The sequence below is a fragment of the Sebastes fasciatus genome, chromosome 7 (genome assembly GCF_043250625.1).
Source record: "Sebastes fasciatus isolate fSebFas1 chromosome 7, fSebFas1.pri, whole genome shotgun sequence".
Classification (NCBI taxonomy): Eukaryota; Metazoa; Chordata; class Actinopteri; order Perciformes; family Sebastidae; genus Sebastes; species Sebastes fasciatus.
In genome coordinates this window covers 18,398,090-18,425,123 of record NC_133801.1, presented here as the reverse complement: position 1 = coordinate 18,425,123, position 27,034 = coordinate 18,398,090, and the positions used below count along the sequence as shown (strand labels likewise).

General features: G+C 42.2%; 1 protein-coding gene across 6 annotated transcripts in view; it reads left to right on the top strand.

Annotated features, from left to right (window-relative positions):
• The window catches only part of grik4 (glutamate receptor, ionotropic, kainate 4), a 341,658-nt gene that overhangs the window by 218,072 nt on the left and 96,552 nt on the right, over positions 1-27,034 (top strand). For all 6 annotated transcript variants that reach the window (XR_012594732.1, XM_074642015.1, XM_074642012.1 and 3 more), the window contains exon 6: positions 17,008-17,173. Coding sequence is in view for 5 of the 6 variants with exons in the window: in XM_074642015.1 (XP_074498116.1) it covers positions 17,008-17,173 (166 nt within the window). In the remaining variant the exon portion in view is untranslated. The remainder of the gene's footprint in view (positions 1-17,007; positions 17,174-27,034) is intronic.

Sequence of the window (27,034 nt, the reverse complement as noted above, 5' to 3'; positions counted from 1 at the left end):
CATGTTGTTATTTTTATACAAAGCCTTGGAATGAGGTCATTTTGCCATCAGCCATAGAAACCTTTCAAACTAAATAGAGTAAATGTCAGTGATTAAATTTCCATGTGCGAAATTTTTAATCTGAATTCAGTGTTTTATTCCACTCTTAGCCACTTTCAGCTCAGTTTAAATGCTCTTACTCCGTGTTTTTACCCGTACTTTCCTCTCCTCTCCTCATAAAGGGTGAAACGTTCACCATCTCTGTGTCTGCTAAAGACGGGAAACATATTCCTCAATGATTCAAACGTGTCAGAAGTGCTCATGAATATTGATGTCCAGTCTGATGTCCCGGGGTTGCTTTGGGCTTGTAAAGCCATCTGGTTTGCAGGAGTACAGAAAGATTACACTAGTGCATTTTGGTAGGGTGGTGTTCAGGTTGGATTTAGAGGTGAACCTGAGGTCCGCTGGGCAAACAAAGAGCACATTGGATTGAGGTTGGGGGTCGGTAGTACAGCTCAAGCCCTGGAGACAGGCAATAATGAGAGATTTGTGCTTTCACACACACACACAGATGCATACACACAGAAACCCACAAATACAATTCTGACTCACTTTTATACGACCACCCAGGACATGCTTTTGAATAATCAGAAAATTGCTTGCAACTTGAGTGTCATTTATGTGCAGCTCTTCAAGTACTACATTATTTTTGCTTTTAAGGTTCTCCGTGTTTTGCTCGCTCCCTCAGTCTGTAGCAGACACTCTCCCTCATCTCATTTTCCGCCTCTTTCTCTCCTGTCTACTCTGATACGGTGTTTCGCTGCATGGTGAGCGCTGGTGTTTGAGGTAACGCTGAAAAACTCATTCAGTCCCCGTAAAAAATGAATCTGTTCCTTTTCCTTTCTAAGTCTGAGTTTAATTCCGAGATAGTTCGGAGTCAAACGTATTTCTCAAGATTGCTTTATTAGTAGGCAAATGAACTCTGTAGGATCCGTTCACATGGCCAGACAGAAGCAACTGTTGAATAGGGCCATCAGACCAAGCTGAGGCACACTTGATTGCCCGTGAATGGATACTGAACCAATTTGAAAACCTTTTTCATGCTCTCAGAGAGAAGGATTTAGCAGGTCCAGTGTTTCATTGTCATTATTGTGACGCATTCATTGAGCATTCGCCATATTAACTTGTCCATTCACGTGTCCAGATTCTCCCCCCGCTGTGTTTGCATTCAGTGTGTGTGTAGAGCTGTCCAAACTGATTTAAATGGGTTAGTTGTCCAGCAGCTCAATGCTACACACGGTGTGGAATTGCTTTTTGTGACTTGAAAAGCCAGCTAGCCAAACCAGCAAATCCTCTCTGGCCAGAGACCATTTACACGGTCGCTACGCTCACTTTAGACCGTCTCCCTCGCTCCGACGCTGCACCACGGTTGGTCACATGCAGCCAAGCCAGCACACCACATCTCCTGTTCGTTTATAGCCAACTGCTCAGCTTTGCTCTCAGACATGTGGACACCGGTAACATCCAAATAATGCACCTGCTCTGTAATACCCACTAAAAGGAGAGTACACAGAGGTTGTTTTCTTTTTACCTTGATAGCCATGCTTTGTTCTTATTGTGATAACCATTTTCATTGTAGAAAAAAAATCCCTGTCTGGTTAGATCGAGTGAACTAATTTGTGTGTCAAGATAAAAAATAAAATAGATGTTCTGGTTGCATTAATGTGTAGTTTTCATGGTAATATAAACTGCTGCTGTAAAACAAAAACACTGCATCTATATATTGTGATGAAAATGATTAAATAATAAATAAATCCTTTGATAATGTCATTAGCTACAAATTTCACGCACTGTTACACATCATTGCATGATATAGTTTTCATTTTCTTTTAATCCTTCAGTAGCAATGATTGTGTTTCAAGTTTTCAGCTTCAAAGTAGCTTCATTTTGCTTGAGGCACTGCAATCTCCAACAATTAGAGATAAAGTAACTGTGTTTAAAGTAACCAGAATTATCCTTTAACACCGCCTGGCACTGTGTTTACATGTATGAATCAAACAGATCGCTACATGAATTAACAGTACGGCATCTTTTCTAAAGTGCTTAAGCAAAGTCTACTAGCTTTTTCTACAGCTTTTAACCACATCTCATCTTTTCATCAGCAGATTTAGTTTGCTCGGTTGTCATGGAGATAGTTTGTAATAACAGGTGGTGGTGGTGTATGGATTAAATAGATAGTAAATGGAACTTGAATTAAAATGTTTTTGCCTCCGCACCGGTAACAGCTGTGGTCGGAGCATAGATGTATATAAGAAGTGGACGTAGTCAACGTTACGTCACCCATTGGTTTGTGGGCTACCGTTTTGAAGCCTCGAGTTTGAAATTTCAGCCATCACCATCTTGGTTTCTTGCAACCACAAGTGACATGAGAGGGTGGAGTACAACTGAACGCTGAATAATGCATTTCTAGGCGACCAAAAAAGTTATAATTAACTTTAATGAACTGAAAACACACTGTGAAAGGGTTCAAGTTTTAAGACGAGAACACGGACAGCTTCCAGACCGGACAACGCCGTGGTACAGACCTGTCAATCAAAAGGTAACCACGCCCTAAAGCATCCCCTGCTTTATGGTCTATTTGACTCTAAATGGGACCATAATTTACTAAATGAACGTCATTCTATATTGAAGAAGACTTGAAGCTAGCAATTGAGAACATAAACTCATGTTTACAATGTTTACTGAGGTAATAAATCAAGTGAGAAGTGGGGTCATTTTCTCATAGACTTCTATACAATCAGACTTCTTTTTGCAACCAGAGGAGTCGCCCCCTGCTGGCTATTAGAAAGAATGCAAGTTTAATACACTTCCTTATTGGCTTCATTTTTCAGAACCGGAGTTGCCCACGGGGCTGGAGGCATTATGTTTTCGGGTTGTCTGTACGTACCGTCCATCCCATTCTTGTGAACATGATATCTCTTCTTTCTTCAAATTTGGCACAAACGTCCACTTGGACTCAAGGATGAACAGATTAGATTTTGGTGGTCAAAGGTCAAATGTCACTGTGACCTCACAAAACACGTTTTTGGCCATAACGCAATAATACATATGCTAATTATGACAATTGTCTATTGGGATAAAATTATGTAGTGATTACATTTTTGGACAGACATGGATGTAAACTGCAACTTGACTGGTTGGTGGAGGCGTACAACTGCAAGGCAGTAATTACATTTTTGTTGTTGTTGTCAAACTGTGTAGTGCTGATACTGCAAATGCCAGCATTATTTCTGATAAACAATGAAGACTAAGCACCTTTGTGTTTCTTTATCTTTAACAAATATTCTACAGGTTTTTAATTAGACATGATGTAAACATTTGTTTACGTTGCCACAATGAGTAGCTGCAGTACAGTACACCACTTCGCTAGCTGGCTTGTAGCATTAGATCCTGCAACTTAACTTTTCTTGCAAATCAATTTTTCAACTGATTACATTGCCAGAAAGTTGCGTTGGTTAGATTTGATTGGTCTTGATGGGGGATTTGAGAAAGACCGGCTAAGCACCAACAAGACGATGGGTCTCTTGCCTTTTTCCCTGCTGAAAATGCTACCAGGCCCATTTTTATTACAGAAAACCAACTGAGGACATGTCTTGATACAGAGTCGATGAACAACCTTCATTCTTCTGTCGATATTACCAACACCTCTGTCCTTTACTGCTTTGATTTACACTATTCTCCTCTCTCTCATTTACTGCTCTTCTTCCCTTTCACCCTACTGCAGTTTTAACCAATTTTCACTACTCTACCTTTGTCCCTCCTCTAATATCTGCCATTACTGCCCTTACACAAGCCTCAGCTCTCATCACTCTCTTTGTCCTTATTCTAACCTCTTTCTTTTTTCTCTCCTGTCTCCTCTTGTTCCTTATTTTCTCATTTCACCTCCTCCACCTGTCTCTTTCCTGTCATTTCCCTTCTCCAACTTCTTCCAACAGACACCAGCTCTAGTCGACTACCAGGTCAAGATCTGCCATTGTTAAGAAAACTAATAGAAAACTGTATTCAGAAGCTGCTTGCTGTCTCTCTCTCTCTCTCTGCCTCTCCATAATCACCCTCCATCAGTCTCGCGCTGAATCTCTATGTCTGAGTGCGTAGTGGTATTAGTTCTGCTGTGTCGGGCTTGTTCTGCTCGGGGGGTCAGCTTATGGTTCAGCTCTCCACTGTAATTGGGCTTTAAAGCCACTATACGTAAACTCAAACGCTCTCCAGCCAAAAGGTTGTTTTGTCAGCAAGTGACACGTCATTGATTAAGCTGAGATGATCTGCATTTTTCTCAGTGCAGTATAACCAGCTGGAGGAGGAGCCACATCACTGCGATGTATGTAGTAGGTATTGGAAAATGTAAGCTGCAGTTTGCTTATTCATAGCAGTGCAGGAGCAGTAAGGTGCCTGTTAAATCTCAATAGGATTCCTGCATGTCTTAGACACTCACAGCTTAGTATTCTTTCAGATTCCTCACTCAAAAAAGACACGTAAAGACATGAAATGCAAATGAGCTTTTCATTGCTACTTTCAATACATATTGCATTGTAGCCTGAAGCTGAATACAGTTCACGTCCCAGCACTCAAGTTTTCATCCCTATATTTAACTTTTTTTTAGGCTCTCCACTCGACATTCGTTATCATCATTAGGATTCATTAGGATCCAAAGAAAGAGGCTATCAAATTTGTCCTCCAGTGTTTTTTAAAAGGTACAAAGACTCTCTCTGTTTAGATTAATTTGCTATCTTAGCTTTTTTTTATTTGTATCCGTCTGGCTATGTCTATGTGTTGGAAAGTCTTAGGAATTAAATCTTGGACTCAGGAGTGAAAGTAAAAACAGGTTTAATGGAAGGTACTCAGCTGAAGAAGTCTCAGAAGTGGAGCTGTATCATCCCTCACACTTTTATTTCCCTTTTTGGACTTCAGAAGAGCTTTACTGTACTGCCTCAAACTAGAGTTTATAAACTTCGAGTGCTACGTAATGACAGGTCATTAGATAGTCTACGGCCGTTCCCTTTAGTGTCATTTCAAAAGTCTCAGTGTAATACAGTAGATTATTTTATTTACGTATAAGAGGATGACATGGAGAGGGGTGGATATGGCTACTGTAGGTAATTGCATTAATGTTAAAAGAGGTGTCTTAGATTTGTATTTAAAAAATAACCGTTGATTTTTGCCCTCATTGGCTAATGATAAACTAAATTAACAGATGTTAAGCGTTAATTCAAAACTAGCCAAGAGGATCAAGTTATCCTCACAATTATTCTGCATGTTTGAGATGGTTTATGTATTGGTCATAATTTGCTTAACTATTACATTTTTGCTATGACGTATAACATTGTTTTTGTGTAAATCTTGTTTTCAGATAAAGTTTATATTCTTTTTTTAGCACGATTAAAGGCACACAGGTGGTGTTTTTTCATGCGATTAATTCATACATCAATGTATTTTTTCAAACTATTGTTTTTGTCTTGAATACTTTCACACAGCATGTGAATATTACGCAACAAAAAAGCGCTGTATTTTTTTTTTTCTGGAACAAGGTTGATTTTCTGAGCTTTCGCACTGCGAATAAAGGCATCAACCAATCACGTAGTGCGGAGCGGGTTGAGTTACGCCTATATTTAGGAAACAACAACACGGAGGCTCTGTAGTCCGAACCAGGATGGCAAACTTTATTACTCATTTCAAACTTGACAATCAGGGCAGACCAGATCCACTCCTTTCATTCTTACCTTTCACAATAAAAGCCCTAGATATATAATATTCACAGGTGAGTATTTCGCATTTTCGTGTCGTTTCTATACAATCTTTATTTATATAGCACCTTTAAAAAAAAAGTGCTTTACAATATACTATATATACAGTATATATACAGCATATATATTTAAATTTATATATGTCTTGCCCCAGTGTGTAAAGGCCTTAATACTGGATTTGGATTGGACTCCTAAATCAATATTTTACCCTACAACATATCAACCGTTATGTGTTTTTTCACTGAAACAGATAACAATCATTTTTGATAACGATAACTCAATATACTGAGCGAGACATTCTTACATTTAAAAGATTAACTTGTCGCTGTTCTCTATTCAAACTATTTAATGGATTCGGTTTCAACATATCTTTGACATTTCTGTACCACAATTACTTCCCAATCGTCAGACATACAGTATGCACATACAGTATAACAATATGACAATATGTCTGTGACAGATTAAACAGTCTGGCCATAATTATTGTTGTTAAGATTTTAAGAACACACATGAAGAAAGTTAACTTTGAATCTCTGAAGCATCTCATAGGGACTGTCATACAGTAAATGGCAACATTTATTTAAAGATATATGTGATCTTTTAGTAGATAATATAATCGTATGCACTGCATATTGTACATTTATCAAATGTAGAAGCATTTTTTTTTTTCCTACAGGTGTTTTGTCTTCTTGCCGTCAGGCATAAAATGACACAAACTTATTACTAATGGGTTTAATTGAATTCAGATGATGACACCATAATTAATTTCTCTAAGGTTTGTGTCTGTGCAAACAGAAGCCTGAATCTGCAAGTACAGTTGATTAAAAGAATGTGGGTGTTAAGCTGAGTGTCACTCAGTACAGGATTCCTCTGTTCGTCTGCTTGCAAACAAAACGCAGGTGCGTCTTCTGTCTCTGCCTGACCATAATTAGAGGAGCGCAGCTGTCGCCTGCACCTCTGCTGACCCTTTTCTCACAACACTATTGATCTGTCTTGTCAAGGCCGCACCAGCAGAACCGCCATGTGCATATCCAAATCCACTATCTTGTGATCAGGAAGCAGTCTCTTGATTTGATCACTGAGATGAAAGCGAGGAAAAAACACTGAGTGACTCCCGGGTGAGCAGCAAGCAAAATGGATTTCAATTCAGCTGATTGTTGTCATCTAGGGTATGAAAAGGGACTCGGCTCCATGTTACAACGGTGCTTTTGTTTTGTCTTCGTCGGCTGTGTCAGGCAGCAGAGGTTTGTCTTTTGTGGAAGGAGACAATACTCAAACCGGCTGATATTGCTGATGTTTTTTTCTGCCAGCTGCTCACCGAATTAATGCTCTGCCGTTTTCGCGCTCTGAAGTGAAACTCAAGAACGTTCGAGTCTTTTGTCTCTCCATCAACATGTTTGTGTTCTACTCGAAGGCCAAGATTTGTTGGCCAACTGTTTGCCAACCTTGTTGTGTAAAGTTGAGCTGTGCTTTGTTTGGGTGGTGTAAGTCAAACATTTGGCCAGATTCCCAGAACTGGACTAAGCCCACAAAAAAAAACACTTTTCCAATCAAAGCTCCCTATTGAACATTTTGGATGCAACAATACAGACATGTTTTTCCATGCTTGATAAACACAGATAGAAATGCAGAGGGGCATTAAAGAGCATATTTACTGGAAAATGCTACTTCATTTAATCAGGTAGGAGGCTTGAGTCAGCTCCCCAAATCAAATTAGTGGTTTCTTTCTTTATCCTCAGTGCTTACAATAATACCAACACAGCTGGGAGCCAAACAGGGGAGTTAAAAAAAACAACAATTCTTTCTTTTTTCACAGAGACATTTTGCTCTGAAATAGGGTAGTGGAGCGGGGAGCAAGCCTCTCTGGAGGAAAGACACTTTTTTTTCTCTCTGAACTGGCTGATCAATGAGATAGAGATCTTGTGGTCAATGTTCCACTCTCCTAAAAGGCACCATGGGATCCGCAGCCCACTTCATCTTTATCACTGGTCTGCGTCTGCTCTGACCGCAGGGATCTGATGCAGGATCATTACTACCACAAATAGAGATCTGGCTTCAGGGGCTGAGACTGGGATGAGCCGGCGGTCTGGGATGGAGATTGTTGGTTGGGCGGCGTTGACACTCTCATATCTCCAGTGTCTCATCTCTCCCACAAGATTTTTCCTCTGCCTTTTCTGAATGCCAGCAGCTGGCCTCCCAAATCCCCCATAAACCTTTTGGTTCGAAAGGGGATCAGGTAGACATAATAGACTACCACCTGCCCTCCTCCATCCCCTACCACCCTTGCCAACTCCACTCTGGCATCCCAGCCTTGGCATCACACTTGCTGACTGATGGACAATGTCTCCAACAGCATCTGTTCTCTAATGCTCAGTAGCCAACATAATTATTTGGCTTGCAGTAGTTCTACATCCAGCCAGGCTTCATACTCTGTTCTGGTTGATTTCGACGTCTGATGATCTCCAAACTGATTAGCTATGTCCACTTTTTGACGTGTAAACAAAGTGTTCTCCGTCTGGCCTCTGCGAAAGCTTGTATTCAGCTCACTGAGGCTGAATGGCTGTTGTCCACCTGGCTGCAGTGCCAGTGTTTTCAAGGACAGTTAAGTCTTTCTGCCAAGCATGTGTTATATGCTAATTGATAGCCAGGTCAACGTGCGTTAATGTAAATGAGTCACTTCAAACATGACTGATGAACAGCACTATAATGCTAGCTTTCCCACAGCCATGCCAGACACGTTCCAAAACCCATAAAAATGTGGTGAGTCCAAGCCAACAGATGTAGTTGCTCATTATGTCTGCGCTCTCCATATGGCACTACTCCGCATCCACCTCCCTTTCACCTCCCCTCACTCGGAGTTGGACCCCCTCTCGGCAGGCTCTTGTTAGGTTCACAGTGGACAGGTAGCAAAATGACTCGGGCCCTTGTCAGCTCACCAACCGAGGCAATTCAGAGCTTGTTGTACTGGACAGAAGGGAAATTAGCTTTCACCTTCACTCCACTTCAGAGCACCGGTCTCCTCGCTAATGCCTGGTCAGATTTGAAACTACCCTTCTCGAATGTAACCTTGTAATTTCCATTGAAGTGGGGTTATCAGAGGTTATCGGTAAGCGTATTCAAAGCAACGAAAAACCCATGGCTGTTTCCAACAAGCAGCCAACAGCGCATCACTGGCTTGACAGTTTGAAAATGTGCCGGTTCGTTTTGCTCCTTGTTTTAATAGCTAATCTGAGCAGATCAGAGTGCAATCTCGGTGTAATTAAGGCGAGTATATTGTAAGCACATTATAATTGGGTTGAGGTATTCTTGCTGCCAAACAATGGTGCCTCCTCTCCTTTTCCCCCACTGCTCACTGTGTGTGTGTATGTGTGTGTGTCTTACTTGTGCAAAGCCTGTGTCCTGTGAGAGCTTCCTCATTAAACGCCTGTCAAACCTCTGTCTGCAGACCTGCCAGCCTTTTCTGTCACACTGCAGGAAGCACACACACACATACACATACAGTAGTATATGGACATGAGCACACAGACTGAGCAGACTCTTTCTGTGTCATACACACACTGAAAACACAAGGGACAGAGTTGTACCTTTTGTGGTTTGGCTGTACGAAAAGGTACAACGCTGTACCTTCATTTTTCGTCGTTACTAGGGCTGGGTATTGTTTGAAATGTTTCAAGACTAGTGTCAATATACTCCCTGGACTTCAGTACCAAAACAAGACATTTTACCAAAGAGGAATTTATGCAAGATCCTTTTTTCTAATAATCAAATTAACTTTGTCTTACAGCCTTGTCTTCTAAAAATTACCTTCCCTTACAACTAAACTGCATTCTCAATTACATTTGGAAACGTAGTTTGTCTTTGAGGTATCACAAATACGTTTGTAAAGCAGGTGATGTAGTATATTGAGCGCCCGTAAATGGAAGTCACGTAGTATAATAACAAGTGAGACGGGCGGGAGGGGTGGTTGATGAGTCAAACAAACACAGGACAGGACCCAGGAGGCCACTGTTCGTGTCCTGTGTGAAACTAAAAGTCAACGTTCACTTACGTAGTCATTTTAAGCCAAACCATGATGTTTTTTTACTTAACCTAACCAAGTAGTTTTGTTGCCTAAACCTAACAAAGTAGTATTGTTGCGTTTTTTGCTTTGTTTTGTTTTTGTTTCAATTTACAACGTTAAACAAATGTTTTAAAACTGTTTAAAAGACTGCGACCCTAACGTTATTGAGAATGCAGTTTAGTTGTATGTGAATGTAATTTTGTAGAAAACAGGGTTGTTGTCTTAACACAAAGCAATTGTACATGTGCCTAAAACAATTTAAATCCAAAATGTAACAAGAATATATTCAAATTAGGAAATCATGATGACAACGCATCTGATCATAGAATAAGTAAACAAGACTTTGAATGGGACACTGCATTGACGTAGCGGGTTATCAGGGTTAGCAGGGTTTCGGTGACTTTTGCCAGAACACAATGCCATGTCATCCGGCAAGGTGCTGCTTTGACCAGTCAAATATATGCAAGCACATGTTCCTAATAGATTATTTTGCAACGTACTATAAATGTTTCCTTATGATCGTAATGACGAAACATCAAATGATCGCTGCCTTGATAACTTTCCAGCCATGCAGGGTTTTGGTGTCTGATATGCTTTTAAACCCAAGGATCTATTACTCTAACTGGACCTTGTTTTTCATTGTCTAACTGGTACCTGAAACAGTCCTCACCAACGCAGCCATGTGCATTTTCTTTTTATTATTGTTGAGGGCTGTTTTCAACCTGAAACACAGTTTTTGATACCTGGTGCTAGAGATGTAGGCTGCCATCCATAAAGTCCAATACTCCATAAAGTCCAATACTCAGTTCCAGTCATTACATAATGATTACAGCATAAACAACTTTTATGACTTCCTGTTCTAATAGCAAATAAGCACCGCATCTTCTAAATAATAAATGAGAGCCACAATGCTCTGCTTTAACTTGAAATGTATTTGTAGCCCGCAGAGACCAAACAATAACAAAGCTAAATGCTGATGTTGTTACTGAATCCCCTGAAACTGTATGTCTTGAGAAATGAACCAATAAAGTGAAGAACATGAGACAGATTGCCTATGACAACAGAATCAAATTTTAAACCGCTCAATTCAATGAGGCCATTTAATGAGTGCTGATTGCAACCCCTTCGCCATTCCTCACTCTCCGTTTATGTCCATTATGTGTGTTTACCTTTTCCTCTTTTCCTGTCCTGCACACGCTTTCCTCCGTCTCAGCCTCTTTGTCGCTCACTTCATTGCTCTCTTCTTCTGTCTGTCAGACTGTCAGTTTCCCTCCATCCCTCTCTTCATTCCCTCCCTATTTCTGTCTTTCACTTGCACTCAGTCTCCCTGTCCTCACCCACCATTCATTCCCCTGGCACACGCCTGTCTTTCTCCACAGCAGTCACCGTGGTATTTAGTTCAATTTACAGTGAAGCTACCAGATTATTAAAAGCAGAGCGGTTACCTTGGGCTTTATTGTTTCCCTGAGATTTTTCCTCCCCTCACAATTTTCAGATGTAATTAGTTTCACTCCCACACCAATAGTAACACTGCCGTGAGCAGATGCTTTTTAAAGACACTTCCTTCTAATTTTGAATTACAGCTTGTTTACTAATATCTACAAGTTGTTTACACTGCCTCTAATAATTCTCTACTTTGGCCAAATTGATTAACACTAGTAAACCGTACCTGAATTTAACTGCCGTCTCTACTAATAATGTTGCAATTTGTGACAAGAATATCAGTAAACCACAGAATGGAGGGAATATTTATATTCTGAAAACGTTTAACTCAGTCACATGCATGTAGAATAACACCAACAACAAAAGATTTTTGGACAAAGTGGTTATGGAAAGAGGTTTACAGAGATTGCCTTTCGAATATGTTGAAGAATGGTTTAATTGCTCACTGTAGATCAGGGGTTGGCAACCTTTTTGATATGAGGTGCCATTTAACATTTTCTTGTTAGTCAGTGTGTCAAATCAACATTTCGGTTAACATTAAGGCAACGTGTATAGCAACATTTAAAAAAAAAAAATTCTACCAAAATCAGGATATTAAAATTATACATGAGAGCACTTTACAAGAATGCTGCCATCCTTACCGTATTAAAACATCCACATCAGAGTTTAAATCATAACCCTACCAACCTTCCACCAATCTTGTTCATCAGCAATAAACTTAACAAATTCCGCGAAGAAGGCAACAAGTTCTAACCAATAAGAGGCAGAGTAGGGCGGGTCCTCCCAGAATGCGGGTGGGGGGACAATCAAACTACTGTAAATAACAGGTGGCGCGACTGCCAATGGCTGTGAAAGAAGTAATTTGGCATGTGGATGAGAGAGCACTTAAAACTTTCTTGCATACTTGTTACTAGTGTGCCATCTGTTAAGCATTGGTTAAAGGAACCTTAGGCACATTTGCCACCACTGGCACACGTGCTGAAGGTTGCCTACCCATACTTGACAAATTTTCACACTTTTTTTCCTTTTCATTTCCTCAACCTGCTTCTGGCACTGTACAGCATCTATAAGCCCTACTGTTTCCATCCAGACTACAATACAGCTACACCAAATGTTGTTTCCTGGCGGGAGAGAGCTGCTCGCCACGGCTCGTGACACAACAGTTTGAGCCGCGCTCGCTGCTGGGTTCACAGCATGCAGCGCTCGAAGTTGGGCTTTGCTGGACAGTGAAAAGCCATGAAAAGGTTGCGTTATGTATGAAAGGGCCTTCAGTGAGTGAGAGAGGGAGAGAGAAATGGAGAGTACTAAGAGAAAGAAATGCTCAAGCAGGGCAACAAATGAATGAATGAAAACTGATGAATAGTTTCTGCCACAGATTCAAGCAAGTTCATTCCAGAGGGGGGAATTATTTTTTATTTCTTTCCTGAAACTTAAAAGCAAAATTAAATTAAGCTAATTAACATAAAAATGCTACAGTGCAACTATTATTTTGCAATTTATTTTCTTAATAAGAGTCACCAGAATGCAGGAAACAAAGTCTCTGAAACTCTCATTTTTCTCCCTATTTTCCTCCCTATTTTTAAGGTCTCAAGGTTGGCATTATGTGCCTACCCCTGCTGTAGATGGTAGGAAAATGAAGCCAGTAAAGCCCTATGAGCATGCAAAACTTATAGACAGATAGAACCTTTAAGCAGCATTAATTGGGCATCTGAAACAAGCAGTGAACACAACATTGACATATTATCACCATAAGAAGTTGATGAACGTGTTAGCCTAACAGCCTATTTTGACATCTGGCTTGACGAATGTTGATCCAATGTTCATTCTCCTTTTAACTCTTTTAACTGTTGCGAAATCCTGAGAAAAGATTTTGGTTCATTATCTATTATTTTCGCTGTTATGTTCTCCAGCTAGTCGCTAACATTGTCTGCCATTGTGTGCTGGGCAGGTAACACACGTTTTATCAGAGCTTTTTCACTTAAAACAGATGCCTGCTGTGGTTGGAAATGACTGATGAGAGCAGTGAGACTGAAGCAAACGGTTAAGTCGTGGCTGTAAAACTGCAAAACGAGCTGAAAGACACTGAAGGGAACTGCAGAGCTGGGTGATAACTCTCTGTGGGTTTGTGACTACGAGCGACCCATTTCACATTACACAGAATCGTTTGATCCATTGTTATTAAAAAGATACCAATTAGCGCAGCTTTAACAATTACCACACACCCAAACAAAGAGCGTCATTGTCCGTAACAGTAAATCAAAAAGTCATAATTTGTGATCAGATGTGCCAGTTTGCTATTAAATTGACTCACTGTAGATTAGTTGCTGGCATGGCAAACTTGTGAGCTTCCTTCAGAGTGATGATCAGAACGTGTTCGGTTCAGCGTCTTTGAAGCTTTGCTCTGCAAACACACATGGAGGAAATATGTTTCTGTTTTTATTTTTGGGAGTAATTGACCAGCGGAGTGACTGATACTAGCTGTTGGTTGCAGATAAGAAGTCTGGCAAGCGACTTTGATGTGGCAGACAACTTGCTGTTAGTAATGTGGAGATGGATTTTCTTAGCTTAGAGTACCCCTGTTTTAACTCGAGTCTTGATTCAAAACACTTTGTCACTCCACCACATGAGGAGGATAGCAACTGACAGAGTTTAACAACCAATTAATCATATTGCTCCAGCCCGGGGGGTAATGTGTAAAGGCATGATGTATAGATTTGGTCTCTCTTTCCAGGCCTCGCTGTAAGCTACAGCTCCCTTGTGAGTGCTAAATGCTAAAAAATGATGTTCAATCATTGCAGATTAAGTGAATTTTCACTAAGAAAAAAATGCATGTTAATGAAATGTTTCCAGTAAATATGTTTTTGGGAAAAAAATATCAGGATGTCTAGTTAAATATTTGTGTGAGTCGAGGCTGCATGCTGTGGAATTCGATGATGAATCAAGACTCGTAGCCGAGTGATTCCCCCAGAGATGCCAGCGCTTGTAGCAATAGGGTCCAATGGGCCAGTGGGATGGAAAAAGGACAAAGTGTGTGTATCTGTGTGTTTGTGTGTGTGTGAGTGTGAATATCCGTGAATTTGTGTAAGCTGCTTTCTAAGCCCCCTGCTGCCTCAGATACAGCCTATCGAAGCATGTCAGGTTTCTAAGTGGAAGGGGTCGGGTGGCACCAGTCTGCAGGGCTGAAAAGGAAGGAAAGAACGCATAGGGAAAAAGAGGGCGAGTGAAAAAAAAAAAAAAGAGTAAACAATCTGGGATACGGAGAGAAAGCGACAGAAATGAGAAAAAGGGTAGTGAGAATTTGTACAAATGCAACAGGGAAGATGAAGGACACACCTGGAGAGGGGCACATTTCCCCAGCGTGGTGTACGGCTATTACCCAGGTTTTAGGACTACTTGAGAGGGACTGAATGGCGTTCCAGCAGCGGCTGTCAGTAGTGGCCGCGCCTCCATCCATCCAGGCACTCGGGGACTCCATTACACCCCGATGGGCAGGGATGGAAAACCAATCGAGGGGATATGGGGACGAGGGGGGAAGCAATGTATGGGCGCTGGGAACCACACGGACAGGCAATCTGCCATGATGAAGAGGCTGCCTTGCCTGTCCCTCCTCTCGGACCCAGCATGTCCTCCCGCATCCCCTTCAAGCCCCACTGCGCTCTACTGCAATGCCTTGGCAGCTGACCGACCCGACACCTGCCACACTCATTCGCACTCTCCCCGCTTTTTTTTTTTTCCTCCCAAGGCCTCACTGTAGTGGCAGCATGTATCCGTTCACATCATCACATGGAGGACTGAAGCAGAGATGATTTCATCAGAGGGAAATAGATGGGAGACGTGTTTGAATTGGGGTGGAATGTAATTTATGATTTTCCTGAAGTTCAGCAGATTTGTAGGTGGCTTTGGTCCCGATGTGTTGCTGTGGTCACAACGTTGAAGGCTGCGAGGTTAGCTGCGGCGTACTTAACCTCCCCTCTGACAGCGGAGACGAGCCCCGTGCTAGACATACCTGTTAGTGGAGTGGAGGCGGTATGACAAATTCATTAGGGGCGGCTAAGAAATACAGATATTTATATAACTACAGCAAATCTACGCTGTGAAAACACGGCGATCAATCTCTCTGAAGATTGTATTCCTCACAATGGGGCTCGGAGAGAAGAACTGTGCATGTATTGATTCTTACTGAAGGCTTGGTTGGCTTTCTTTAACTTACCGCTTGTGGCTGATCTTTGCTCTGAAAACTGGCAAAACGCATGCACCTTATTACATAAATGCTTCTGCTCTTTAATGTGTTACTTCCCCCCATATATTCAGTGTCATGTCAAGTGTACGGTTTATTATTGAGCGTGTGAGGATGTTTTCAGATATAGACAGGGCATTCTGTTCTTACGGTTTTGGACTGTGATACATAATTGTTTTGACTAGTCCAGCAGCACATTCGATTTTAACACTGACTACGAGGTTAAGATGCAGGCTTACAGCTTCAAGGGCGTTATAGGCTTTGCACACAGTTCCCACATTTTAAGGGAGTTCAGCAGGACGATGATCCTCCACATGCATACATGATACATGCTGGATCAGACTTCAAGACTACCTTTCCCATTCGTAAGGCTTTGTATTTAGTCTTATCACTTATATACGTTTGTTGGGTGTTATGATAATGTTGCACATTGCTGTTTTTACTATATGTACAGCCCTTTGAGGCATGCTTTGTGATATTTGGCTATAATAAACTTTGACTTGACTTGACTTGACTTGACATGTTTACTGTATGGCCAAATAGTGGAATAACCTGACTGGTCCGGTTAGTCACATGACCTCAGTCCAGCATGTTTCAGTTGCTGATGTCTGTTAGTTGAAGAGTTCAGTCTGGCAATGACCAGAAATGATATAACAGAAATGATTAAATATGATACTTTTATGTATTTATTTAAATAAATGTTTGATAGTCCAATTCTGTTCATCTGATATGGATGTACAGTAACTACCCCTCAAATTAAAGCTGAGAGTTGGCACTTTAACTTCACAGTAACCGTTTTATTTTATGTGCTGGAGTACGAAGCCAATTCTCTCAATTATGATACATGGAACAGTGCTTAAAAGGTAACCGCTTACAGTTTGATGCGTTTGACTTTTCTAGCTTGTGTAATAATATATATATTCATCCTGAAAATATAACTGCTATTGTAGTCAAAAATGTGATATCTTGTCTGTGTTTGCGCATTTGTTATAAAAGTTCCACCTGAAACCCATTGTTGAGCAGCTCTACAGCGAGCCAGGTAAACAAATGTTTTGTAACAGTGGGTGAGGGGGTGTTGTACTGAAGACTTCTCTAACAAGGGCTTGTTCGTGAGGGTGGAATAAAAATATGTTTTTAGATCCACACTTGTACTTTACATGAGCTTCAGCGCCTCAGTCACTGAAAATATGTGTGTTCTGAATATGCACATTGCCACAGACCCTTGGGTTATCCTCGCTTGCAATTTATTACAACAGATTAAACCGACTTTTTTACAGAGCTACTGTATTTTTTCCTCTGGCGGTCTGCTTGCGTTGTACTTTTTTTATACTGCAGTTTACACTCACATTTTCTCTTGTTGTGATCTGTTTTACGATTGTTTTGTCTGCAGACGTCTGCTGCATTTTTAAACATGAATGTGAATGCAAAACGTCAATCAATTGCAAATTAAAATTAGATGGTAGTCTGACATCAGCGTCTCTGTGCAGGTGCCCTATGTCAAGGTGGCTCCAGAGGACATCCTGAAGGTTCAGTTCCCCCGGTTCACCACTCTGGACCTGAGGCCAACCAACACCGACATCAGCCTGGCCGTGGCCGGCCTTCTCACCTTCTTTAACAGCACCGCCTCCTGCCTCATCTGTGCACAGGCTGACTGTGAGTACAGGATTCACACCCTCATGACAAAATACACAATCATACACACCTGGGGAGAATCTGACAACACAGTGCAAACATTTTTGTTTAATGTCTGCTATCCTTTAACACGTGTTGGCACGCATAAACTTCTCACACGCACGCCGACTGTGTTCTGACAACAGATGCGTTGCTTATCAACAACTCACCCTGTGACATGCTCCCTTCTGAAGCAGCTGCTGCACTCCACAGCTAAAAACTCCCTCACAGCAACACGCTCGATGTCTGCATCCCAAAATAAATCACATTTACTGCGGGATCCTTTCACTTTTTCAATGTCATCATCATCCTAAAATTAAAATAATGATATGGCATGCTACGCTGTGTCATGTATAATTTGTCTTCAACCTTCAATATCAGTGTGATGTCTGTAAGAGTCTGTGTATACTCTTAAAACATTGCCTGCTGATGATTCAAACACATCTTTAAGACAGACAAAAAAGAATGAGGATGGAGTTTTAAGCTTTATCCACCAGTGATCTGACCGTCTCCTTGTCAAAGGCACTCTTTAGATTCTAAAGATACTAAACTGGATGACCTTAAAAAAGCTTGAAAATCTCCTAGAGGGAAGTTATTTTCGTAAATAGAGAGGAAGATTAAATCATGGCCTGTTCCCACCCTCTTGCAGTCCAGCAAGCACTAATTACAACTCCCTAGACAAAGGCACAGTGACCCTGAGTGGCCCCCGCTAACCTTTTTCCTAATCAGCACAAGGCTTTGAAGAAAGGGAATAGGCTTGAGACATCAACCATGTGTCAGACGGCCCAGAGATGGCAATGAGCCACTGTGAACCGCCCACCCCTGCCTATCTCAGTTCTCAGTTCTTCTGCCTTTCAACTTCCTCTTTGACTGTCTCTTGGTCTTTACTTTGGAGTCTTGTTTCATTCATAACCTTTAAAGGTAGGGTTGGTAGTGCTGTTCAAATACAAATACATATTTGTTGGAATTCTCATTGAGTGAGTCTGAGCCGGAGTTGTTGCTAGCTTTGGGGCTTCACTTTAATCAGCAGGTGGCTGGCAAGACACGTGAACTTGGCTTGGGTCTTGAGGAGTTATAGCATTTATTCATTGACAAACTGTACACACACTGCACTGCTATGTTCACAGCTATAACATTACTGCTAACTTCATATTCACCATCGTCACACACCCACACTCTGTCTCTCGACCGGACGCTCACTAACGTTACGCCGGCCTTGTAAGTCACAGGCGGACACCGTGACAGAGTACGCCAGGCAGTCACACAGCTGACCACCTCGCAGCTTTACTAAATGTTAAATAAAAAATAAATGTGCCCACAACAACATGCAGCATCGGGCTGCAACAGTAAATCTCCCGGTCAGGTGAACTGGGAACTCAGTTGTCTGTTTTGCTCATACACTGCAGCTGGTGATAAATGATGGATTTAACTTGTTTGTGCTTCGGGTTATCGTTGCAGCTGGGCGGCTTGTTAGGCACTTCAACCAAAGCACCTCTGAATGCAACACACTATCTTGTTGGTTAACGGTTAATGAGTGCCGGCTAACGGCCAGAAAAAAAACATGTTTATGTTCATAATGATCATTTTTGGGGGGTGGCTTTGGAGGGAGGTCTGAACGCACAGACTGTCAGTGTTGCCAACTTTCTCGCAAGATTTAGACTTTTGGATCTAATGCTGCTAGCTACTTTTCATTGGAAAAGAGTTGGCAACTCTGGGCTGGGTTTTTCGGTTGGATCATTTTTTTAAATCTAGTGTACTCTTGCTAGTTTGTCAACATTACCGACCCTACCTTTAAGACGAGATTTGTCCTTTAAAGTTTTGTGTATTAAACCAAAACTTGTGGGGGTTTTAGAGCTTTTTGCGCAGTCAGTTACAGTGAATTAATGCAAATGTGAGCCCACCTTTTTTTTAAACAAATTCTCTCCTCTTTTAAACAGCTAGTGCAGAACCCGTTCGAGGCGTGGCCGTTCCGAGCTCGTGCCTGTCGGTTGGCGCCCGGAAGTGCTGCTTGCAGCGTTGTTGAAAACCGCTCATCGCTCGTTGACTCTAGGGAAGTGAAGAAGAGTTTGGTTGTGACGTTAGTATATCCAGCATCAAGCAGCAAAAGTGAACTGCAGTCAATGAGCCGCAGCCTGTAAAGGCCCGCTGCAGACGACATGCTCGACTCAGTCTGCAGAGCCCTGAAGCCCCACCCCCGCTGCTGCACAGACCGCTGTTCGCTTATTTATTCAAAGTTTAATAATATTAAACATTGTCACGTGTCCAAATTGCACCAACTTCGACACTGCATGTCCTTGGATCCCCAGCAGATCGGATGAATGGTCCCCAAGATATGTGAAGGACATACATACACACAGAGGCCCAGACAGACATATCTCTTGCTTTATAGTTAGATTTGCCATTCACTTATCCAGAAATTGAACAATTATTAATTAAGCCTACTAAAAAAAAATACTATATATCTAATGGTAGTTTAACCGAACCCCACTACATAACCCATTATAACTGCAAGGGTAAAAAACATATCATTAGGTGTTTTTCCTTCTAGGTGTTCCTGTACCTGTCAGTCATTCTTCATATTCTTGGCTCAGATCCTGTTTTTCTGTGACATTTATTCCACCGAGAGTTGATTAATAAAGCTCTGGCGAGAATAGTGATAACAAGTGAACCTTTTAGACACCCTCTGACTTTAATATTGCCGAGTTTGGAGAGGAGAAACTCATTTTAACATTACTTTTCTTCTTCCTTCTGGATGTGTGTGGGTGTGTAGGCTGGTGGGGAGGTTCTCAGTCTGTGTGAGTGGGCTAAGAGAAGACTGGAAAGGAAATTAAATGAAATGAAAAGAAAAGAAATGAAATGAGGGGAGATGAGAGGTAGATAGAAGAGACCAAGGGGAGTCCAAAAATGAGAGAGGATAGGAGAGGAGAGGATGCTATCCGGCAGAGGTGAAATGTAGTGATTGGGGTGAGGGAAGGGGGAGGAGGTAACTATGCTGGAATTATACATTGGCAACAAGAGGGAGACAGTCCAGGAAATGACGCGGCTGTATTGATTGCTCCCTCTCATGTGACCCTCATTCATTCAATAGAAAATGCAGCAATTGGCAGCATGCCTGGGTTTATGTGTGTGTGTTTCTCTCCGTGTATTTGTGTGTGTAAAGGTCTGCGTTCAGCAATAGCATCAGCTGAAACCCATTCGACTTTGGCTCCGGCTCTCCCGGCTCCGCCACTCCCCGTCAGCTCACCCAGTCAGTTGGGCCGGTTGGCAGCCTGCTGTCGGTGGCTCGTCCACATGTGCCGGCCTCATTAATCACCCAAGCCAGTGACAGCCTAATAGAGCGTGGCCAATTCATGAATATTTTCCAGCCATGGCTGAGGAGGCAGGACTGGAGGTGGAGCTGTGCCCAAAGGCACGATGCACACCAGGTCGGACATTAATCTAGCTAACCTCCACTATCGACGACGGTGTGTGGAGTAGCAGCACTGTAACGCTGGCCCACGTCCAAGTGGTTGAATTTTTTTAGACCTGCTGGGTGGCCCCATGTGTTGTGTGGCTGTGGTGTTTGGTAAATGAAAAGAGACGCACGTAAAAAATGCACGCACAGGACTCGCCTGAATGCACAGTGCAAGCCACATATATTTACATGCATGCTGTTCCTGCGATCACACACACTGTGCTACAGGAGTGCATTTTCATTAGTGAGGTAATTGGTGCAGCTGTCAGTAAGCTGAAAGAGAACAGGCCGTAAACTCCGAAATTTGACTGACGCTGCAGTGCAGGATTTCTTAAGAAAACAGTAGGCTTCAAATGCTTGCGGAGCATTATTCCACCTTTGATAGGCACAGTTGGAGACCGAGGTTTGCCATTTTAGCTCGCTGCATCGTTCCACTGCAGCTACAGTAGGAAAGAGCACTTTCATTAGTGGTCGTATCAGGTTTCCACTATGATCTGTTTGTTTTTATTTAATGTATACATGTGTGCCTTATGCTAATTGCATGTCCATGTCATCTGCAAAGGCTGACCTACTGTCATCACTAACCTGTATTCAGCATTACTCAAGTGGAAGAGACATCTCAGTGACTTGTGAGCAGGACTGTATACAAAGGTGTAAGAATGACAGGAACATAGTAATTGCAGGGGATGGTCTTAATACTACATAATTACTACATGATAATTGTAATTATGCTGTGGCTACTAATGATCCTGATGTGGAAGGTATCAATGTCAGTAGTCAAAGTGGTGGTGGTGCGAGAAGTAGCAGCACTTTTAAAAGCTTCTCATTGAATAGATGGAAGGCAGTTGGCTCTCTTGCTGCTTTTTAAAGAAATGAGTTGACTCAGTAAAATGACATTTTGGATTTGTCAAGGGTGGGTGGAGATGGAGGTGCAAACGTGCAGTATTTCTCTTTACTACAGTAAAATGCAAAGCCTATACTTATTTTTTCTATCTAATTAGAAAAATGCTGAAAAGGATTTCGGCTGATTCCTCACCTGGGTCAATAAAAAAATATGAGACATCTCTTGTTAATCATGTATAGTAGTCTAGAGGGGGTTGTCACATGACAATAACCAGGTTTTACAGAAAATCGGCAAAAGAAAATGGTAATTAATGTGTTTTTCCATTCATTACTCTTATGCGAATATTAGGATTTGGGCGCATTGAGACAAACAGCTGGTGGAGCTAATTCTCCAGTCAGGTGCCATTAAACCATTGGAGAAGGATGAGGCACAACAAGATAACATAATTAACAGAGCGCCACTCAAACCTCAAAACGGTGAAAAACAATGGAGAAAATATGTTGGACATGTTCCATTTATGTCTGTGTCATGTATTAATCGTCTCCTCATCAGTCCACACAGATCTGATGTTTTTGTCTACTGCTATTTTTAGTCTCCTCAGTGGACGTTTAAGTCACATGCTTCATGTACAACACAAAGTGATTTATTCGCTAAGTCATTCTCACTCCCAACTCATCAAATTGGCCACTTGGTCAGTGCCTCTCGGCATCGGACACCAACACACGGGGTACCCCTCTTGCGTTACTTTTGGATGGACCAGGGACGACGTGTCAATATACGCTTGTTACATGCATAAATGTCCTTTCAAAATAAACTTCCGTTTTCACAGGAAGTTAGGTTTAGGCAACACAACCACTTAGTTAGGGTTAGGAAACGGCCGTGGTTGACGTTAACTTCACTGACTAGTGACTCACGGGACTCACGGGACTGGCGATACCGACGAGTCACGTGACTAACGACTGACATAACAAAATAAGTCAACGTTACTTTTAGTTTCACACAGGACAGAAACACCGGTCTCCTGGTTGAAAGTTTAATGTTTGTTTAACTCATCCACCACCCATTCTGTCCGCCCTTAGCGGACTCTCACGCTATTAACAGTACGTCACTTGCTCTTACCGTTGAATAACGCCACGGGTGGGTTTACATTGGAGTTAGTTGAAAGCCCTGTTTGCCACATACTGTCGCTAAAGGGTACCTCCGTGCGTTTCCAATGCCGAGGGGCGCTGCCCAATCAACGGTATTTGTCGAGTTGAGAGTTAGACCAGGTTGGCTAAGTCTGCTTTCATTGGACTTAGCAATTTGCTTTTAGCGATACACCCAATTTTGTATTTTTTTCCCGGATTTTTGCCATTTACACTCAAAATGCACATAAAAACAGGTGATGGTGTGAAATCCAGCAGCGAACTTTCATCCATTCCTATCTCCCTCCATCATTTATTTCACTAGAGAGCAGTTAGCTGTCCTTTTAAGACAAAATAAAGAGTCGGAGACCTTTCAAATATAAGTATCCCTAGTGGCACTCTCTATAGGGGGGCATTTTCCCAACAGAACAGGTTCACTTGAACTCTGCTATCTTTGCCTTTTTGCCATTTTCTCAAGGTTGTTTTTGCAATTGAGCAATTCCACTCACACTCAAGCTGTGAAACCAACAAATTAAGCTTTCTGCAGGATAAGTCATTTGTGGTTTCCTGTGTGCCGCATGAAGAATGAACATTAATGCTGTTTGCAGAGACAACAAGAAAGATCAGCAGGAGCCCATTAGATCAGCACCACCACATCGTGTGACAGGTGGATTATAGTCAGTATTAATGGTTGTACTTTTATGGTTATTTGGGTTAATGCAAAAGGGTAATATGCTCAGACATACTTTGAATGTTTTGACACATAATCTTGCCTACAACATTTCAAAGTGATGGTCCCAATGGTGGCAAAGTCATAAAACTCGATCTTACTCTCTGCTCAAGGCTAAATGATGAGTCATCGTAAAAAGTGTTAAAAGCTTTGACTGTGACCGAAGGTTTCATAATACATTATTCACCTACACTTGTCAAGGAATTTATATTCAGCTGCTGTATTATATTCACAGGTTAATGTTATTAAACTGCTGGTGGCTCTGTGTGGTGGCAGTATTTGCTTTGGGGTACTTTGTGTGTGTGTGTGTGTGTGTGTGTGTGTGTGTGTGTGTGTGTGTGTGTGTGTGTGTGTGTGTGTGTGTGTGTGTGTGTGTGTGTGTGTGTGTGTGTGTGTGTGTGTGTGTGTGTGTGTGTGTGTGTGTGTGTGTGTGTACGTGTGTGTACGTGTGTGTACGTGTGTGTACGTGTGTGTACGTGTGATCTTGCAGGCACCCTGTGGTGACAGTATGTGAAAGGTAAATGAGTGGTTACCTGACTTGAATGTCAGCCATCACCTTTATCTGTGTGCCAGAGAGAGTCGGAGCCACGTGTCATCCATACCAATGAGGTAGTGTGGTAACTAACACACAGGTTTACTTCAATACTTGTGAGGATCCTCTTTGACATAATGCACTCCTTAGATTCAAACCTTAACTTAAATCTTCACAACTACTTACTCGACCCCAACTCTCACATCCTTGAGTAACTTAACACCTGGCCTGATGGATGTGGTCAGAGGTGTATGTGATGTGACGGGGTCATGGAGTCCACCTGTACATTACTGCAGTAAGGTGAGGAATTGAACCATTAATTTTTTTATCCTCCAGTAGCGCTACCGAGCTGTTTTTTTACAAGTCGATCCCTGTTTTGTTTGTCCCAACGGTTTCACACTATTACTCTAATCTTGAGGTAGCGGCAATGTCCCAGAAATGCAGCAATGTGCCAGCAAAGACAGGACAGACTGCAAGATAGTAACTAGAGACCATCTTGCGATGGGATCACACCAGCCATGACGCCAAATCCAGGCCAGGGGCGTAAAGTGGGGAGGCCAATGGCCAATCTCCCACTTCCTACCTCCCTACTTCCAGCGTCCTTGCTCGGACCACACCCATCTTCAAACTCTGCCTTCATTTTGATCTCAATTACACATCTGTAAAGTTTCGTGACTGCATCTTGCACGGTTGCGGCATTATCACGGTCACAAAATCTGTCCACAGACATATAAACACCCAGCAAAGTACTGAAAACCGCCTCTGTGGTAGTTCCCGCTACAGTAGGTGTCTCCATGACCACATTTTGTCATGATGACTCACACAGACTCACAAGGTGATGTGTAACACAGATGTAAACTTTTATGCAACTTTTGTTTGTTAACGAGAAATTTACACCGAGCCCCTTTAAGATATTCCTTAAGAGTTCAGTCTAGGTTTCTGGTGGTGACAGCTGCATTTTCTGTGGCTGCTTCACAGTAAAAGCCATCCTGTAGTTCACCAGTTGAGCGATTTTAATATGAAGCAGCAACAGTAAAAAATGTTTGGTTTGCATTTATAGTTACTTATCAGAGTGCCGATTCAGCTATAGAGGAGCCATCAGTTCACTGTGACTTAGATATAATTACAAACAGTAATGTCAGAGTACTTGCATGGTTTGTTTCCTGTCAGTGTGTGTGTGTGTGTGTGTGTGGGGGCATTTGTCGTATACCAACCAATCTGTATCACCAGCCTCCTCTCTGTGAAGCTTGGGTAGCCTACAGCCTTCATATCGAGTCCTTGGACCATTTTCACATAAGCTGCCTCCAGCGTATCCTGGGAATTACCTGGCGGGATGGTGTGCCTCACACTGATATACTTGACTAGACCAACTGCAGAAGTATAGAGGCCATGATCACCCAGCACCATCTGCAGTGGCTGGGACACGTGATAAGGATGCCCCCCACGTCGTCTACCCCGCTGAGTACTCTACAGCCAGCTACATCATGGTCGACGCTCAGCTGGAAGGCCGAGGGAAAAGCTATAAAGATCAGCTGAAGAACGCTTTGAGGAAGTGTAAAATCAGACCCGAAGACCTGGAGGATGATGCTGCTGACTGTACCACTTGGCGACAGCTGTGTAGGGATGGTGTTGTGTATGTTGGAGATGGGAAGGGCAACCACAAGACAGTAGAAGAGAGCCAGGAGAAATGCTGCGACAGTTCCCACCACCACCACCACATATACATAGCCCACCTGCAGTAGAACTTGTGGGTCCAGGATAAGACATCCACATATTCAGCCATCAAAGAACTCACCTTTAAAGGACTGAACATCATCGTCAATTTCGATGGAAAACCGAAGAAGAGAAGTGTGCGTAGTACATTTTAATCCTGCACAGTAATGGCGTACTCCATTTGTTACTATGAAAAGTACTATATAAAGGGGTAAGTGCTAAATGTAAATAGATTGAATGGGTATTGTTGAAAAATGGCAACCATAAATTATATCAAAAACTGGGTTTGATTTAGTGAAAATCGTAAGAATTAGGCCTATGACTTTAACCGAAACCTAATTCTAATCTTAGTTATAAAACCAAGTCTTCACCTTCGAACAGTCCTATCTCTTAAACGTGGTCCTAATAAAGACAGAGGTACAAGCACACACAAACAAACACACACAGAGTCCGTCTAAAATGCTGTGGAAAAGAATAGACGCGTACTTTACAGGACAACATACACACACCCACACAATCCCACAGAACTTGTTTTCTCTCTGCACAGGGACCTATACAAGTCTAACTAAAGAAAAGACATTCTTTCATTCAGCAGCATGTTTTTCATTTGATTGAAACTGGTTCACCAGAGCAAACAGTGAGGGAGCAACATGGCTGCTGTAAAGCACCCTGGTGGAAACTGATTCTGACTCCCCTTTGAATCCTGTGCAGCCAGAACACTAAAGAGAATATGAGCTTTTCTTCTGCGTGTCACTCTATATGCGTGTGTGTGCTGTTTCACCAGCTGCATCTAGTACAGTGTCTAATGTCATGAACAAGAAGAGTGGATGCAGGAGGCAGGCAAAGAGGGCGGTTTAACAGAAGCTATTTCAAGCTCATCAAAGTTATTCCGCGTTGTACTGCAGAGGAAGTCGATCTGACAGGTCTGGAGACAAAGCCAGGCGAGCGAGCAGCAGCCGGGAGTGATGTCTCATGAGTGCACAGACACAGGTAGCCAGGTACAGGAAGACAAACACACACGGTGATATACCGCCGTACAGACGGGCTGAAAGACGGGCAGACACTGAGACATAATTATAGAAGCTATTAGACTGGTGACTGGAGCAGCACTGTAGCACGTGTTAATGTGCTGTGGAGAAGCTAAAGGAGTCAGCTTGATAACTTAAAATTGCTTGCACCAAAATTGGTCTCCATGTGACAGATGAACTACTCTGCTGTCGCCATGGCAAAACGCACATAAAAAAAGCTGTTGACGCCAAAGTCTGGAGGGCCATTTCGTTATTACTTTATAATGGAAATAGCAGGTGGAGGCTCAGATAAATGCAAGTCCTTGCAAAGTTAAGTCCTTTTTGTATGACTCTTACAAGATCTGCCAAATTGCCAAGGTGAGGCCAGTGTAACTATCACACCAAAACGCTGTGGTGTACTGCTCAGTCTTATTCAGGT